An 18,293-nucleotide genomic window follows, 5' to 3' on the forward strand; every position below is an offset into this window, starting at 1 on the left:
GTCTTTGACTGTTATCTAAGAAAAGCTTCGAACCTCCGCTCTATAATACGTCTTCTATGTTGACTCTCTTCATTTAGCTTGGGCACTTCACTAATCTTCACCTAAGTTGTTTTGCTTCTCAATTTACATTAAGTTAATAGTAGTCTCACGCACACCATTCCATAGGTTAGTTCTCCATTGAGTCCAATCTCCACATTGACTATTAGTGTGCATTCATTTGGTGTTACTTTGGTTGCTCCCTCACTTGATCTTACAATACATCTACAAATGCATTACCTTGTATAAAGATCATGCGACGGCTCCTCGTTACTCGCTTGATCCATTAAGTTTTATAGAACTATCATCTTAAAGTATCCCACTCAATATATGTAATTTGTTGCACATGATTTTTACTATAAATAATCGAGACTTATTACTCCTAGATATTTATCTCACTAGAACAACTTTTCTCTTTGAATCTTTCTCTCTGGAAGTTTCAAGGACCACCATCCCTTTGGATTGCTTCACTTTGCTGAACAAACTATGTATTACTTTATCTTCACGAATGCACGTACTAAATTAAAATTCTTCACCAATATAGCTCTCGACGTACCTCTCAAGGTCTAACAATATACTGAACTTATTGTACAATTCAACCACTAATGGATATATCCTTCTTATTCTAAAGAGAAAGATTTTATCTGCCAAGTCACCTTGGGATGGTCATGGATAGTCCATCATCCGCATATAAGCCTTTGTGTGAGTATCGAATTCTTCAAGTTAATAATTCTCCTAGCCTTTATGAGCTTTACACAACTCTTTGAATCACCAAGCAATCCATCCCTCCTTGTAGGGTTTCATCTTTTGCCAAGCACCTCTGCCCCTTAGCATTATCAAGATTGATTACCAATGTCGAGCCATAGCTTAAACTCAACCATCTCAACCTTTATATGCTATGTGTTCTTCCCAGCTCACTTATCCTCATCGTGCCTCTTACATAAAAGGGTTGATCATTTTTCTAAGTGTCAATTTCAGACGCTCATTCCTTTGAGCAACTCCTTTCCCTTCATCTCTATGCTCATTTCCCTTAAATAGTTGTACATGTTGGTTATACTCAGCACAACCCCTCTAGTTTACCCACATTTACATGTCAAGTGATAGGGAATATGAGATCAGCTAGCCATCATTCACTATGCCAGTACTATATTAGGATTGATATTATCTTATCCATAAAGGTCGGGATCCAAAAAGTGGCTCAGGCCAATTTTGGAGCTGTCGAGCTATTTAGCTATTGAGTTGTCGAGATGCCTCTTAAGAATATTAAGGGACAATTTAAATCAATTACAAGCCAAACCCCCTACGGAATATTTGTTGGAATATTTTAAAAAGATTAAAAGATAATTTAGATCGATTATGAATCAGTTTTCCAACGAAATATTTGCATGAATATTCCAAGAGGATTAAGGGATAGTTTGGACTAGTTACAAATTAACTCCCCTACGGAATATCCATAGGAATATTCCAATAAGATCAAGAAATAATTCGAGTCAATTACAAATATATTCCAGGAAGATAGGACAATTCAAGTTAGTTACAAATCTCCCCTTCAATGAGATCTACATTAGGTATTCTTCCCCCCCATAAAGGTTAGTATAAAAACACGTTCATAGTTCCCAAAAGAGAAAGAAAAAATCATTAACTTGAATGTTTGAGGGATCAAATCACGAGGAAACTACATCCCCCCTAGTCTTAATCTTTGTGTAGGAAGAAGGTTGGAATGACCCTATATCATCCCGGATAGCTCCTCGCACTCGGATCAGGGCCATGTCGTGTTGATATAGATATCAATGATAAATTTTCCTAACATCAAGTATTTCTAAGTGTGTTTGTCTCTCTCTAATATCATATGTCGTAGACTTAGTTAGTTTTACCTAAGTTATGTGACACTCTTGCATGTCTATCTACAAAGGGTCACTTTCCCAAAACCTCTTATGATTCCATTAAAGACATGCAAAAGAGAAGATAAGTTAGATAATACGTTTAACTCGAGATCCTTTTAAGTAGATATCTCGGTAAATACTTGATAAGCAATGTAAACTATAAATATATACTGCACAAACCTTGAATAGTTATATGAAAATGGGTCCAATATGGTCCACCGTAACCAAAAGTCCCCATATGATACTGCTGTGGAACAAGACAGTGAACCAACCCTAAACACTACCTTAAAGGTCTATTCAGTCATGTGTCATTCGGGTAGCTCTATGGTGCTATGCTGTTTATACCACTATATGGAGCTAGAAAATCCCTCGAATGATTGCTTAGATGTTCTATTTTTGGACAATTTTATTTCTATACGATGACTGCATACATGTGTTTAAAGAATTAAAATGACTATAAGAGCCAATTAAAATGGGACTTTCAAACCTAATACAAGTTTTGTATATATTGTATAAAGTATGAACATAATCGAAATATAGAAATATATATAAACATTATCTCAAATACCCTTAGTGTGAATTTGTCCATGATAGCTTGTTGTCAGTACTATTGATATTCACTCGATGCTCACTATAGGTATAACTAGATGTAGCTTATTGCATCTCCGTTCGCTATTGATGTCACTCGTTACTATGCTCCATACTCCTTTGTTGTTCGAGAAGAAGGCAGGAAGAAGGTGGATCCTACCAATAATGTTGAGTCCTCCATGGAGAAAAGTGTCAAAGTCATTCAAAACGATGAACAACAAATAGAACAAGCACACGATTATTATCGTGACAACCATTACAACCATGATAGAGGCGACCATTATTGTGACTCATGCGATGATAGTGATCACTCGACCAACCAAAAATACTAGAAGAAGAATAAGAAGAGAAAGATGAGAGCATTAACGAGTATTTTAAAATTATTAAAAAAATTTAAGATGAGATTATAAATAATAAAAAGAGAATTATTGATAGAAATATCTGTTCTTAAAACGAGTCCTCACGTGTATAAGACCGCATCACGTGACTTGTGCATAGGGTGGGATCAAGCACGTGCCAATTAAGCATCTGGAATGTGGGAAAAGTGTTTTTAAGTTAGAGAAGCCAAGCAATCTTGATTTTGCATGTGTGCAGAAATAGCTGTAGATAAATAATACATTGGATTTCATCTTCCAGATGTGAAGGATCGAAGATAGAAAACAGACCTTGTGTTCTTCCACTCGACAGCAATGCTGATTACACGTTGTGCACAAATGATCATAATTATGCTCATCAGATACCATTGACTCCATGTAGCCATGACAACAAAAAAACTCAATTTCTTCTCTCAATCAGCAATAATCTCTTTTCTGTCAATAATGCTATCCCCAGCAAAGTAAATCTACCGACTCCTATGAATACAGTTTCTTGAAGCATTCAAGGAAAGTGGTTGTTCCTTTATGCGGGATAGGAGAAATGATATCTCCCTGGTTGCAATATCCATCCTTTCCTTGGACTTGGCAGCCTCTGATACCAGAGATGAGGCCATAGCTTGCAGTGCCTGTACCCGTTCAGCTTGCTCACACGAGGCAGCTCCATAAGCTAGGTTTGAAGGCACTACTGTGCTGATTCGGCGCCATCGGATGGGCAGATAGCGTTCCGGAATCTGAAAGCAGTTTAGTGTTGAGAGAACTCTGAGAGTATGTCGACAGAGGATCCCCGAAAATTCGAACATACGACAACTGCACGAGAGCAACTCTTCCTGTGGCATCCATATCACTTTCCGTCCACCATCCATCTTTGTGTGGTGTCTAACAAGAAAAAGACCTCCCATCGGAAAGGAGGCATAGTGTGCCGCCAAGACAAGCTCATCTTGTAGCTTACCAAAAGCATATGGAGTGAGGAATGAGGCTGCATGAGCTTCCATAGGAGCACCTGTTTTGAAACAGATGTTCTGTAAGTTCTGTTGCATGGTCTGCTGCTCCCCCATTTGGTCTCTGAAGTCAACAGCCACAGCCACCTGTGTAGAGAGAAATGTCATTTTTTTCCCTAATAAAAGATTTTTAATCACATACAACGATTTGACTCACTAAGGCTCAGTGATTCCTCATTAATATGGAAAATTTAAATGTGATGCAAGTCTTCAAGTAGATAAATTATATTATATCTGGCTCGTTTGATCATGGCCCGCACGTAACCTACATGTTTGGCAGACTAATCCCATACAAAATTAAATTTTCACATGTGTAAACTACAAGTTCAATTAATGGATAAAAATAGGCAGACTAATTCCAAGTGTAAACTATAATTTGGCAGACTTTTAATCACGTACAATGATTAAATTACATTCAAAATTAAATTTCCACATGTAATCAACAAGTTTGGCAGACTAATCACATTCAAAATTAAATTTCCACGTGTGTAAACTATACTTAATGGATAAAAAAGGGCATACTTGTTCGATGAAATGAGTAAGACGCGTCTGTGCACTCAAGAACCGCTGAATGAAAGAATTTATTGCTTTTGACACACCTTTTAGAGTCAATCCTGCAAGAAAATGACTCCTCAGGTATGGCAATGCCCACTGCGTTCGAAGAGCAAACAGGTTTACAATATGTCTATTGGCATGGAGTCCAAAGGAGTTGACCATATCCCTCCATCCAAGCTCAAAATCATCTATATTTTCCAAGTTATAAAGCTTGTAGAACTCAACCTTCCACTCACTGTACCGCTCCCCAAGAACTGCATTGAACCATGACGGGAACTTCACCACAATTAACCAAATGCATAGGGCATGTTTTGTGTTTGGCATTTCGATAGCTATTGCTTCTTTGAGACACATATTTTGGTCAGTTAAAATTGTTCGTGGAGCTTTTCCATTCATGAAGTTCAAAAACACCTGGCATAAACCACAACAATAAGCATATATATAGAGAAATGAAAATGGGGGCTTCTTAGTGGCTTTACCTTTAATGCCCATGTGAAGGACTGAACATTCTCTTCTTGCAAAAGCACACAACCAAAGAAGCATGGCATTCCGTAATTGTTCATGCCAACCCAAATTCCAAGTGGCGTGTCAAAGGCAGTCAAACGATGGGTTGTGTCAAATACAACTGCATCACCAAAAATCTCATATGACTGGACTGATGAGGCATATGACCAAGCAATATTCTCAAGCCCTTTATTTGAATTTGTTGTGAAATCATACTTAAAGTTGGGCTCTTTCGCCTTAATACTCTTGCACATTCTGAGGAGATCAATACTCTCCTCATCCTCCTTTACCTTTCTAAAGGACTGAAGAAGGTTCCTTACATCCTTTTCTGTGAAAGGCAAATAGCCTGGTTCGACACACCTTTCCAGCTCCATGAGCCTCATCATTTGCTGCACTGAAATGCCACTCTTTGCAAACATCTGGATGCGGATTTTATCAGCATCGGAGATAGTTCGATAGGCAGGAAGAAACCGCACTTGATTTGGTTCTAACAATTCATGGTTGTGGTGGCTTTCAAAACCTGTGACTCGCCATTCAGAAACACCCATATCCATGCTTTTGCTGATGCGCATGTATGCTTGACATCCACATCGAGAAGATTTACGGTTCCTCTGCTGCTTGGTATCAGTAGTTGCCTTTACAGGAGTATTGCCAGCACGATGGCAGACAAAATACCGCCTTGTTAGTCCCTTTCCAATCCCATCTTTCCCCTCGGTTCGATGACGACGAATAGAGAAGCCACATCGCTTTGCAAACTCACTATAGAACTCATATGCAGCATCATGGGTTTCAAACCTTTGACCAATATAGGGAATGACATCATTAGAAGTTTCCAGTGAAAGCCTTGTGTCCTCTTGGGATTCCCCTGTGCTGCTAGTGTCGTCCAGAGACAAAGACCTTTGTTCTGATGGATCATCATAAACATTTAACATGGCTCTATCTTCTTCAGATATTATTTCTGCATCAGAACAATTGATTGGAAGAATACCCTGAATATGACAACAAATAAAACACCAAATAAAAGCCTTGATGATATAAAGGAAAATGACAGATGTAAATCCCTAAAGATAAACAAATTATTCAAATACATAAGGTCATCAAATCAATTGCAAAGTGCAAAACATCATTCAATACATTGGACTATGTTCTATTTCTATGAGTTTACATTACAAGCCTCTTCAGTTCAATTATCTCAGGAGCTGACAAAAACAAAAAAGAACGATGATTATATTGTCATATCGGATTCAAGATACTAGGAATCCTATGTAGAAGAATATACCAATATGACATCAAAAGATGAGTAGGATTAAGCTACAAATACAACATGAAAGTGATCCACACACAATCATGAAGCTAGCATATAATGATTACCAACTACAGGATTTGCATATAATGATTAACATACTATCTAAAAGCTCTTGGTTCAACTAGTGATAGATCCCCAGTCCATGTAAGCATCCCAAATAATTAGGATGTACAGCTTCTTTGAAACAAAAATTATGTGACACAAGTTAGCTAATGGAACTTGTAAAATTGGTTACTCATGTTTACATATGATTGCCTATGACCCCAAAAAAAAAATTTCATAAACTTTGTTTCTGTAGCCATGTAATGCACTTCAGCAATGTAGTTAATTGAATTTCAAAGATAAGGAAAGAAAGTCATTATTTCCTCTTGAATAATATGTTTTTTCTCGCATTTTCAAGATGAAATAATCATCTAACCACCAGTATCCACTGCCAAAAGTACTCTTCAATAGTTTAACTTAAAGCATTTGATTGCAAGATGCATATACTGAAGTCCATCATTAGGTCATCAGTGGGCCGGTTTTAGTGACCCATGAGGTATTATTCCTCTAAGGTGAGCCCCACATGGCTTTGTCTTTTTGATGGGATCCCAAAAGGCACATTGAGGAAGGAGTGACCTTAGCTCTTTTGAGGCTTTCGCTCTCCAACTCTCTAACCAGTGGTATTATTATAGCCTCATGGTTGGAAAGCCACAGGACTTAGACTTGCCTAAACCATCATATGATGAGGTCCATCACCAAGCCATCACTAATTCAGACTTAGTGACCCACAGGGTATTGTCCACTCTGGGCTAAGCCATGCATGATTTTATCTTTAGGGTAAACCCCAAAAGGCACTTCAAGGAGAGGATTGACCCTGGCTATCCGGTTCTCTAACCAATATGGAATTAGATATGGTCTCATCAACATGTAAAATTATAAACAGTGTCACTTTACTTTTCAACAATTAGTTTGGGTTTCGCTCAAGAAACTTGATGCTTTGGTAAAGCTTTAAGCTGGCTCCCACAATGGGGGAAAAAGATCTTCACTACCATAATAAAGATTCACTTTATCTCGGATCTAACATATTGGTCTTTATTTCTTCATCCAATGACCGAGAATGTTTTGGCTATCTGAATTGATTTTTGTTGTTTATTGGCAATCACTTTACATCATCACCATCCCTCCATGATTCTCACTCAATCCAAAGTCCAAACCCCTTTGAACTTTGTAGATCTCTATGCTATATCAGCCATGAGTTTATATGATTCTCTAACTAATCAGCCATGAGTTTATATGAGGTTGTATAGATTGTATAGGTTATATGGCTTCCGATTAATTTATTTATGTATAATAATTAATAAAACAATGAGTAAATAAGTTAATGACTAACAAGTATAACATCATGAATGCAGTCTCAGCATTATAGATCCCATCCATTGTTCCTCGAGCAGAAGAACAAGAAACCTCGTTTTGGCATGGTTTTGGAAGCACAATATCTTCAATATCCTGGTTTATAAACTAAGCTAAAAATAATTTGGAAGATGTGTTTTAGAGCAAACTCTCATAAAAAACTGAACCTTCAATCGTGCTCAGCGGCTGATAGTACCATAAATTCCAGACTTTGAAGATCAAGTTAAGGCAAGCTCCAATAAGTGTACAAATGGCAAAAAGATGCTCTCTAACAACAGGTTGATTAAGTGCATGTGAACTGAATAAGATTTATAGATGAATTTTGTAGCTAGATACAAATATGATCTAAGCACAAACTGTATTTTTCTGATAGCAATATAGCAACCGAAAGTGAAATTTAGACACCACACTTTCCAAGCAGAAGCATCAATTTTTGCAAACTGTTTAAGATCCAAAAAAACCAAAGAAACCTAGGATGACTGAATCTTCAAATCAGAAAGCATTTTCAAATGTAGAAAACTAATTAAAAAATAAAATACAAAACGAGGCACTCGACAGGGACCCCATGCAACTTGTAAACTAACACTAACAACATAGCTCCTGAAAATAAAATCATATTCCAAAGCAAACATTCAATCAACTAAAGTCACCTAGTTGTAGCATTCTACAAGCAATTGGTACAAAAGGTTTTCACCAGAGTGGTAATAAGGTCATTTTTCATCAAACAATATCGGAAACAAGTAGAACAACTAGACACTCCTACTTTTTACCTTGCTAATACATAACTCATTCTTTTCGGCCATCTGTTCAAAATCATTTCAAGCTATTGACAGTGTGTTCTTACCTTTCATTAAAGAATACAGCAAATTAATTTATAGAATTCATCCACATATCCTACAGTGTTTTCCAAAAGAAGAAGAATGATATTTAAGCACACTGAAACAATGCAGTGGATCATAGAGTTACTAACATAAACACCGAAAGAACATAACAACTACTACTAGAATTCATTTAACAAAATCACTGAGCGAGACATAAGAAAAATATGGAGTTCCTTCTATAATTCACATAATGAAGAAGAATAAAACTCTCATCCAAATAAACAGAATTAGTTATGCAGCATTAATTGTTTAAAAAAAAAAACAAATCAGTATTCACAACACCAGTGAAATCCTTCCTTTTTTGAAATAAAAATAATTCTGCAAATACAATCACATAAATCAATCGTATTTATTGCGACTTCATCAAGCTTTTAAAATCCCAAAAACTTTTAACAAATTCAATCTTTCTGTTATGTGTGTGATACATAAAATTAGCATGCTTAAAAAACATATAATTATTTATTTAACTTCAATGGGCTTCAATCACCATTCTTAGGCCTGCAAAAGGATAGAACCTAGATATGATTGGGTTTGATCCACATTGAATGCAATGCTTGGTAAATCCAATACTAAAATCCATGCCTGATCCAATTATCGCCCAGAGATTGCTTGATCCAATGTGACCCAGCTACATGGATATCTGCTGAGTGTAGTTTATCATCGACTTACAGGTCAAGCTTGAGGAGAAACCATAAAATCCCAGCAAAGGCTTTAGGGCAACTAACGATATGGGATCCGGAGGATAGAGCTTGCGCCCAATTACATTAACGAGAACAAACCCATGTCTCAAGATTAGAAGCTATCCCAACACCAATCAAGCAGATACACAAACAGATCTCGAAACGACCAGTTACATAGCAGTTCATGCACATCTTATAATGAGAAATCAATTATTGTATCTTCAATTCTACCCATTTTTCACCAAGAACTGTAACCTTAGGGCGGGGCGCGCCACACACCATATCTATCCTGAAAGGAAAAAGGGGCGAGGAAGAACCTTGAATATTGGAAGATCAAGATCAATCCCTTCACTTTCTCCTCCCAATACGACCAAGAAGAAGGTGGATGCGGCGGCACGCAGGCATTCAGTTATTGAGGGAGGAGAAGAAAGTGCCCGATCGCGGGCCGAATCGGCCTTCGACAGCGCGCCTTTGATCAGGGAGTAGGAGGCGGTGTCTGTGGCACTCCCGCCGCCGGTGAAGACGGACTTCCAATCCCCGAAGGGACGGAAGGGTGGCGAGCGCCGTCGGCTGATGGAGTCACGGAAGAGGTCGGTCTCCGGCCGTCGGTGACGCAAAGAAGGGAAAGGTAGACGTAAGAGGGGGGGCCGGAACTTGAGAGTACATGGAACACAAACTAGTTTTCTTCGGGTCAGGGAACCTTCTTCCACCGTTGGATTTAAATCGAAGGGTTAATATCGTTAACTAAAACCCATAATTTGATCTATCCTGGGTCGGATTCACGCGCCGATCTTTGGCAGCACGGGTTCAAACAAATCCCGGTCTAATCGGACCAGACCACGGGTCGGGTAGCGTCGGATCAATGTCCATCTCCGTGTATGTTGCATTCGCTCGATACGTCTATTAATAGGACAAGACTTCCCTGCCGTTAGAAATTAGCACTCCCACCTTCGTAATATCCTCTTTATTTCGGGGAAAAGGTAAGATAAGATTATATACATTGATACAAAACAAGTCAATGACACCTCAATAAGTCAAAACGTGATACTTTGTGTTGAAGAAACATCATATCTAATGAAGCAAAATGCAGGTAACTTGGGAATCATAAAATGAATTTTCAATTTCGTTTTGTTTCTTTTTATAAAAATTCAATGTTGATGGAAGCCTCTTATATTGAATCTTTGTTCTTTCTTAAAGAAACCAGACTGCATCGTGTGCTGGTGAATTGCGACAAATCACAACACATTAAGCATGACTTGCATCATTGTAAATTCCAAAAGGATGATGACAGTGTGTGTGGCACAATATACACCTAATCTGAAGTGTGCCACAGAGGAATCATCAAGCATTCACGCATCTATCAGTTGGGTGGCTAAATTGACACTCTTGAAGCTTCTATGGTTGACTACTGGAGAAGGAAAGAAGGATGGCAAGTACTCGAAGACTGATTTGAGAAGTAGCAGATGAGGATTCAGAAGCCATGTATCCACAGATGATTTGTAGGGTCCCACCCTCACTTGTGGCGAAATTTCAGACGGACAGCAACTACACCAGGTCTTACCTCGTCGAAACGGTATCTGCAGGATGTTAATGGAGATCAAAGGTGATAACGGAAACAAGAAAGTTCTCGAAGATCATACAGCTAAGCTAAGATGGGTTCTAATAATTTTTACCCCTTTTCAATAAGAAAGCTTTTGACTGCCGAAGGAAGTGATGCTTGCCCTCTGCTATGGTTGCCCATCCCTGTAAGAAAATGAATCATTAGATCAAGCATTTCCAGATCATGTCTTGAGAAGACTACAGGTAAGTGAAAATAGAAAAATTTTAGAACTAGTAGAAATGTTTGATGAGATCTAAATCACAAGAGCTATGGTCTCTACGAACATCCAACTGAATCATTTTTAATTGATGCTCAAGAATCAGCTTATGCATGATTTCTTTGAAGTCATGCTTCCTTCATGTAAATTGATTAGCAACGTATAGCACATTAGTATATACCAAACATCAAGTATAAGGTCCACCACACAGCAAGATGACTTGAACCATCGATATATACCTAACATATGTTTTAAATTGCAAAAACTTGAAAACTCATGTTTCATTATTTACAAGCTCCTAGAAAAATGTGGATAGATTGATGATAAGAATAGCACGTGTCCGTGCAAGTATAAAACTACCTACAATGACAGCTATGGCCATACCTAACCTGAGTTCATCAGCACCGGGGACCAAACAAGAGGATTAGTGATTCATGCTGATTACTAAAAGCACCCGTCGATGTTATGCTACCAATGACATAATCCTAGTATGCAATTTAGCTTACAGCAGCTACTATTAAGCATAAGTTAGTGCATGTTAACCTATTTACCCGTGATAACATGCAATACTGTCTGCCTTTGCCGAGGTAATGCCTTCCTGGTCATAGAATCTGCTTGAAAGTCTTTAACTGATTCAGATGATGGAGAGGATACCATACCAGCTTCTGGTTTTGCTAATCCATCAGAAGAAGCTACACGATTCATCAAGATCCCAGACTCTATCATATGAAGATGGTTCATCAGTGCCCTAACAGCTTCAGGTGCATGCAGACCATGTAAGTCTATCTTCCATAAGTCATTATTGCTATTTCTAATATGTAAAATTTCGTCTGCTGCCTTATTGTTCAACTTTTCAGCTGCCATCCACTCATCTTGAGCTTTTACAGAAAGCTGATGTGCAGAAAAATGGTCACCCCTGAAAAAGGCATTACTAGCAGCCCGTGAATGCCGAGATGCTGCCCTGTTGCACAAAAAAAAAAGCCTAAATAGAAATATGTGAACTTCTTAAGCATACACAGAGCTAATGAGAACACCACTGTTATGATGACAATTTTCCTAAGACAACATGATATGTATATCCAGTAGCATCACAAATCAGTAAGAAAGCAAAAAATAAAACAAATTACATAATCAAGAAACATTTAAGGAGCAAATAGTCTTTCAATAAAAAAGGTTCACGTCGAATAAACTAATGGAATTTCATGAATGCCATTGGGCTCAATAGGTGGTTCTGTGCCAATTCCCACCTTATAATTAAATCATTGTCCTTTTGCATTCAAGCTTATTGTTTAGGCTTCTTATAATGAACAATTCTAAATGTTTCCACTGGCAAGGCTTTATCTTTTAGTTCTTCAACTTGAGTGTACCATTCTCTATGGATTTTGATGTGTAATTGTTTTGCAGTCACTAACATACTGGACAACTTCGTCATCATTTCTTTGCCCAAATTATTGTCTGAGACACCACAGAATCTTTCAAACACATTAAAACAGATTTGAGGTTCTTCTGATATCATAACTAAACTATTGCATTCTATAAACTGAATCATAAAGTGTATAATGCAGCTCTACATAGGAAAGAATCAGAGCCTAGTATAAAGCTAACAGGTTTAGAAGGGATAATTCACGTAGTCATGTAATAAATTTTCCTTTGTACTAACTTGTGGGGCCACACTTCTGCTGGGCATTTTAATTGTTTTTCTTTCTTTTGAAAAACGGCATTTTAGGTCTTATTTTAAGCAAAGATACTCAACAGGTCACAGTGTAAAACAACTAATGCTTTCTGGTAGGAAACAACAACAAAATGGCATATCTTAGAAAAAGTAAATGAAGTGCACGATACGAAAGTTCATGACTTGCAACCTCTTGATATAAAAGAAGGAAGAATGAATAGTTATAAGCATATCTGACAACAATCAGAACATATGCTATTCTCCTGTTCCTGACTATCTTTATCTCCTTGATACTTGTAGTTGACAATTTTACGACAGATACTGATCTTTCCATTTAATTTATGCATCAAATCTAAAGCTAAACTTGGCCATGTTTGGCATGCTAGACATACACTCGTCTGTCTTTATCTACATAGTCATGCTTATACCTAAACCTTGATTTCATGGACCATATAAAGCATGAAAGCACCAAGACTAAGAAATATGTTTTAGAGGTATTTGGAAATGCATATTGGATGGTATTAACTATTAGGAGAAATAATGAATTTGAATTTTATCTCTGATCTTACATCATATGGTGATTAAGATTGTTCATAGAAACATACAAGAGTCCAGAGATCAAATTGATTCACCTATACAACAAATTATCCAATAAAGAAAATCATAAGTTGCAAGTCGACAGTGATTTTAGTTCCTAACCACAACCCCTCGATTCATGTTTAATGCTGCATAACTCATCTTCTTATTGTTGATTTAGAAAACCCTAATGGATTTTATCAGTGGGAAGTTTCTGTAATCAGTATCATCTGAAAATCTTCTGATGGCATTTGTGCTCTTGTATCCACTTGTTCCTCCTTATAAATTAACATGTGACAACCAAAAAAAAAAACAAGTTAACCAAAAGACCCAAATAAATTCTGTATAAAACAGCATACCTTATCTTCTTTATTGCATCTTTCCGGTGACTCAAGTAGACATCATCTTCTTCCCACTCAGGTTCAGCAGGTACAGATAACAATTTGGTTGATATTAACGCTTTATGTGCGCTACCTGAAATTTTATTTTCTAATGAAGTGCCTTGCTGGACAATTTTATTATTCTCTCCGCACCGATCCATTGTTATCGAAGAACTTGGGTTAGCAAGACTAGCTTCCTTGATTTTGGTATCAGGTGAAACCATGGCTTTAAGAAGAACAGATGCTTGGCCTACATCATAATCTACAGCCGATAAAACACCTTCAATCAGCTGTTGGTCAGCCCAAGTATGGACATCTTTTAGCAACTTTATGGCAGAACCTCTATTAGTTTCAGTAGTAGCCTGACAATCAACATGCTTCCTGCACGGATTATTATTTACTGTCCTGATCATGCAGCTAGTCCCAAGTGGTGGGACATCCAGAGGGGGATGAACTACTGAAGAAAAGGACTTCAATGGTGGAAAATTGTTAGTCATCAAATTTTTTGTAGCAAAGGAAGAACTCGAGTCTGAGATGGATGGGAAGGGATCCACAGTGTCTGTAGGAAGCGTGCCTTCTTTCCCTTGATGCTTGCGACCAAAAGCAGCCCAACCAGAATTTTGAATCTTAGGCCGCTGCATCCTGGACTTAAAAATTGGGTTCTCAATATTGAAAATATGAGAACAATCAACACCTTCTTCAACTCTTTTCACCAAGATGATTGAACTTAAGAAGATTGCACCAATTTCTACACAAACCTGTTTCATTCAGAGCCTTTAATGTAAAGGCATGTACATAATAAAGCAATCACTAAATCTTGAAAGTAGAAGAAACACTTCACTGGCCATTATAATCATTAGCACAAACTGAAAGTAGAAAAAACATGAATGGACGTAATCCCTGAAGTTCAAAAGTGTGAGCTGGAAAGGAAGACCGACACAAAGAGGTTTCCAGATCTAGTTGGCTGCACTGATAATGAAATCACTAGAAGAAAACAAAAAAGCAGATAATAAAGCAATCGCTAAATCATTCAGAATCTTTGATGTAAAGGCAAGTAAAAAATAAATCAATCACTAATATAAAGGCAAGCATATAATAAAGCAATCACTAGATCATTATAATCATTCAGAGCCTTTAATGTAAAGGCAAGTACATAATAAAGCAATCACTAAATCTTGAAAGTAGAAGAAACACTTCACTGGCCATTATAATCATTAGTACAAACTAAAAGTAGAAAAAACATGAATGGGCAAGGAGGTTTCGAGATCTAGTTGGCTTGACTGATAATGAAATCACTAGAAGAAAACAAAAAAGCAGATGAAAATTCACATAAATAAAACTGAGGCAGTTGAACTGATAGGTCACGGTGGGCCACCTCATGCACCTTATTCTGCTTGATATTTGTCACAGAAGAAAAATCTAACAACTCAGTTATAAAGCTACAGATAAGAAAGTCTAAGATCTTGAGAAAAAGTGAGATCATAAATAATCAGGTAAATAATCTGGGAGTCATGTAACTTTGAAAATTCACAACTGCACTAATTTATATCCTCAGAATCAGAAAAAAATTAAAACAAGTTTGAAATATTATGTTCTTCAACTACTTAACATATCAACCTTGTTAAGTTTAAGCAATTTCACAACTTCAGCTATTTGAATTCATCAACATGCCTAAAACCTGTTTCTCCTTTATATATATATATATATATATATATATATATATATATATATATATATATATATATATATATATATATATATATATATATATATATATATATATATATACAGCTCACTGACTCCTAGTAAACATATAATAAAAGAACCAAACAGGTGAAAGAGCAATTTCCACAAATCATCCCAAGAAACCCAACGAGAAGGCTCAAAAAAGAAGAAGAATGTCAAAAAAAAAGAACAACCTTTGTGAGCAACAATTAACGTATTACCTTCTCCCGCTATTTCGAGACTCCGATCCACAGTTCTCGAAACCACGGCGTCGACGGTACCAAAAAAGGGAGATCGGAAGGCTGGACAGCGAGGCTATTCAGATTGCAAATCAGGAAAGCGGCGATCAGCAAAGGGGAGGAAGAAGATGAATCCATCATGAGGCACGGCGGCGGCGATTTTCCCTGGACCAGACGACGACCTCGATCAGGTTGCGGAAGAACGCGGCGAACTCCTGACCGGAGAAGGGAACTAAATACCGACACCAAATTCCCATTGGAGTTAAATTCCTAAATTACCCTTACGTGGAGACCGTTCGATTGATTTGATTGTAAATGATCGGATGATATGAGGAGTATTTTGGGGATAAAACTATGGCCGGGAAGTTTCCGCGTGTGGGTAGGATCCTCGCGTTGACTCACGGTGGAAGAAGACGGGAGGGAAAGATCCTCGTGGACGTGACAGCTGTAGAGATCCTGAGATGGTTGGGTTTAAATATGAACGGCCGTGATTCTCCCGGTACATGACGGAGGATTAACGGCTGGAACCTGCGCCGTCTGTATCGGCCGGCTAAGGAAGCCATGGAAATTAATTGTTTAAAGGAACTAAAATAGCACACGAAAAAGAATTAATAACATAACAAGACTAAAAATAATATGACTATAAATTAAAAAAAGTAAAATTAAAAAAAATCGAGCTATTTAAGATAAATCATCCCATTGTGGAAGGATTCGATTGGGATGTGCAAAATTAGACCTATATTATTTATGAAATTATAGCATTGAAATTAGATCAAATTGGGCATTTGGATCAATTTTGAACTGGTTAAGAGCTTAAGACAACAAACTCGATCGATGATAATTTTTTAAATTAAAAATAATTTAATTCAATCAAAATTGATTAATTAAACCAAAATATATATCTCTTCGATGAATTAGTTTAGCTTGAATACTCATATTAAGTTTTTACTTTTTTTTTTAAGTAAAAGTTAAGATTACTCATGGCCTTAATCACGTGGACATTGACATTTGTCCCATTGCTCTATTGCCTCATCGTGATCACCTATGTCCTTTATCGTTGTCCGATATCTCTATCATCTCGAGGCTCTTATCGTCATCACCTTATCTCGATGTCTCATCCTCTCCAATGTCAAAATTGGAGATGAGGATATAAGGTTGGAACCTAGAGACAACATTGGTTGTGGGGGCTAAGTGAAGGCGGGATACTTGGGGAGAAAGGGGATGATTTGGGAGGGGGGAGGGGAGGGAGGAGCGCTGGAAGAGGTGTAAGAGATTCAAGTGAGGTAATTTATAGTGTTAATGAGGGAAAGTTGTTATACTATGGTGTCGAAATCAAGTGTGAGGAAGTCCAAAAGAAGTAGGAGGAAATTGGGGGTGAGGCTATGGGCATTACGGAGCCATACCTCCTCATTTACTGTATCGTTAGACCACTCCATCTATCTTCTCACCCTTCATTGGAGGAAGGGTAACACGGGTAATGATAATGAGAGTAGTTAATGTTAGGGATAAAGACTTCATGGGGATATGACCATGCCTTAGCAAAGGGGTATTACAGATAGATGTGATGATCATGTATAGGCGATCCGCAGTATAGCATGGTAACATAATCATAAAAAGACAATGACAACAATACAGTAAATTATAAAAGTCAAATGTGAGGGATATTGAATCTCGAATTTTTATGATAAAATCAATTGTCATTTGTTATCTAATCTATATGTTGAGATAAGTGTGCAGGATTAACTACGATGAAAATAAGATATACAACAGGAGTTACGCCGGAGAAAAGACAATGATCACGTTGGGAGTTTGAGAGTTCGACGGAAGTTCGGACAATCGTCGGAGGTTCTGTGGGAACAAATCTGAGAAGTCTATGAGCTTGCCAAAGAAGCTCGTCGGAACTCGCCAAGTGGATCGTCGCAAGTCCAGGAGTTTTCCGGAAGTCCATAGGAGCATCACCGAGGGTTCATCGGATGATCGACGGAAGTTCGCCGGAAGCTCGCCGGAAGAAGCGATTGACGCACCGGAGCAAGTTACAGTAAATATCTTAGAAAAAATTGTAGTTAGCATAATGATTAAGTTGGAAATGAGAGGTGATCCCATTAACTTAATCTTGGGGCAATTGGGCCCCTGAAAAACCCAAATTGGGTCGAATGGATCAACCCATTCAGACCCTGATTTCTGCCAAGCGGTTGAACCGCCTAAGCCAGGAGGTGGCACCGCCTGGGCTAAGTCTCCGAGCAAGACTGGGTGGTGCAATCGCCCCAGCCAGGAGGTGGCACCGCCTGGGCTCAGTCTCCGAGCGAGACTGGGCGGTGCAACCTCCCCTGACAGAGGTGGCATCGCCTGGGCTCGGTCTCCGAGCTCTGGCTGAGCGGTGCAACCACCTCAGTCAGGAGGTGGCACCGCTTGAGCTCGATCTTCGAGCTCTGGCAAGAGGTGCAACCACCCCTGACAGGAGGTGGCACCGCCCAAAGGCTCAGTCTTCGAGCTCTGCCAGGCAGTGCAACCGCTCCAGTTAGGAGGTGCAACCGCCATATCGCGAAATTCCGGGAATTGACAGTTTTGAGCTCCAAATTCAAACTGGATTTGGGCCTATAAATACCCCACCCATTCAGCACTGAAAGGGCATTGAATATACACCGAAATCCTGATCTTGTTCTGTGATTTTTAGAGCTCAAAATTGT

General features: G+C 38.2%; 2 protein-coding genes across 4 annotated transcripts; both read right to left on the reverse strand.

Annotated features, from left to right (window-relative positions):
* Positions 1-3,103: 3,103 nt before the first annotated feature.
* On the reverse strand, positions 3,104-9,653 carry LOC135614749 (protein FAR1-RELATED SEQUENCE 11-like). Of its 2 annotated transcripts, none has more exons than XM_065112437.1 (4): positions 9,515-9,653; positions 4,914-5,896; positions 4,402-4,845; positions 3,104-3,966 (listed from the first exon to the last, which is right to left on the reverse strand). In XM_065112437.1, exons 2-4 carry the CDS (start codon positions 5,868-5,870, stop codon positions 3,349-3,351), a joined length of 2,019 nt encoding a protein of 672 aa, XP_064968509.1. In that variant the 5' UTR covers positions 5,871-5,896; positions 9,515-9,653; the 3' UTR covers positions 3,104-3,348. The 2 variants fall into 2 exon arrangements, with proteins under 2 accessions (XP_064968509.1, XP_064968508.1); XM_065112436.1 differs by having other exon boundaries at positions 4,914-5,927; positions 9,515-9,648.
* Positions 9,654-10,442: 789 nt separating this feature from the next.
* LOC103987663 (uncharacterized) lies at positions 10,443-15,810 on the reverse strand. 2 transcript variants are annotated; one of them, XM_009406024.3, is made up of 5 exons: positions 15,589-15,810; positions 13,622-14,400; positions 11,566-11,975; positions 10,871-10,940; positions 10,443-10,774 (listed from the first exon to the last, which is right to left on the reverse strand). In XM_009406024.3, the coding sequence occupies exons 2-5, from the start codon at positions 14,281-14,283 to the stop codon at positions 10,711-10,713; spliced, it is 1,206 nt and encodes a 401-aa protein (XP_009404299.2). In that variant the 5' UTR covers positions 14,284-14,400; positions 15,589-15,810; the 3' UTR covers positions 10,443-10,710. The 2 variants fall into 2 exon arrangements, with proteins under 2 accessions (XP_009404299.2, XP_064968510.1); XM_065112438.1 differs by having other exon boundaries at positions 13,622-14,416; positions 15,589-15,793.
* Positions 15,811-18,293: the final 2,483 nt, after the last annotated feature.

This window comes from Musa acuminata, chromosome BXJ2-6, assembly GCF_036884655.1.
Source record: "Musa acuminata AAA Group cultivar baxijiao chromosome BXJ2-6, Cavendish_Baxijiao_AAA, whole genome shotgun sequence".
In the NCBI taxonomy this organism is placed as follows: Eukaryota; Viridiplantae; Streptophyta; class Magnoliopsida; order Zingiberales; family Musaceae; genus Musa; species Musa acuminata.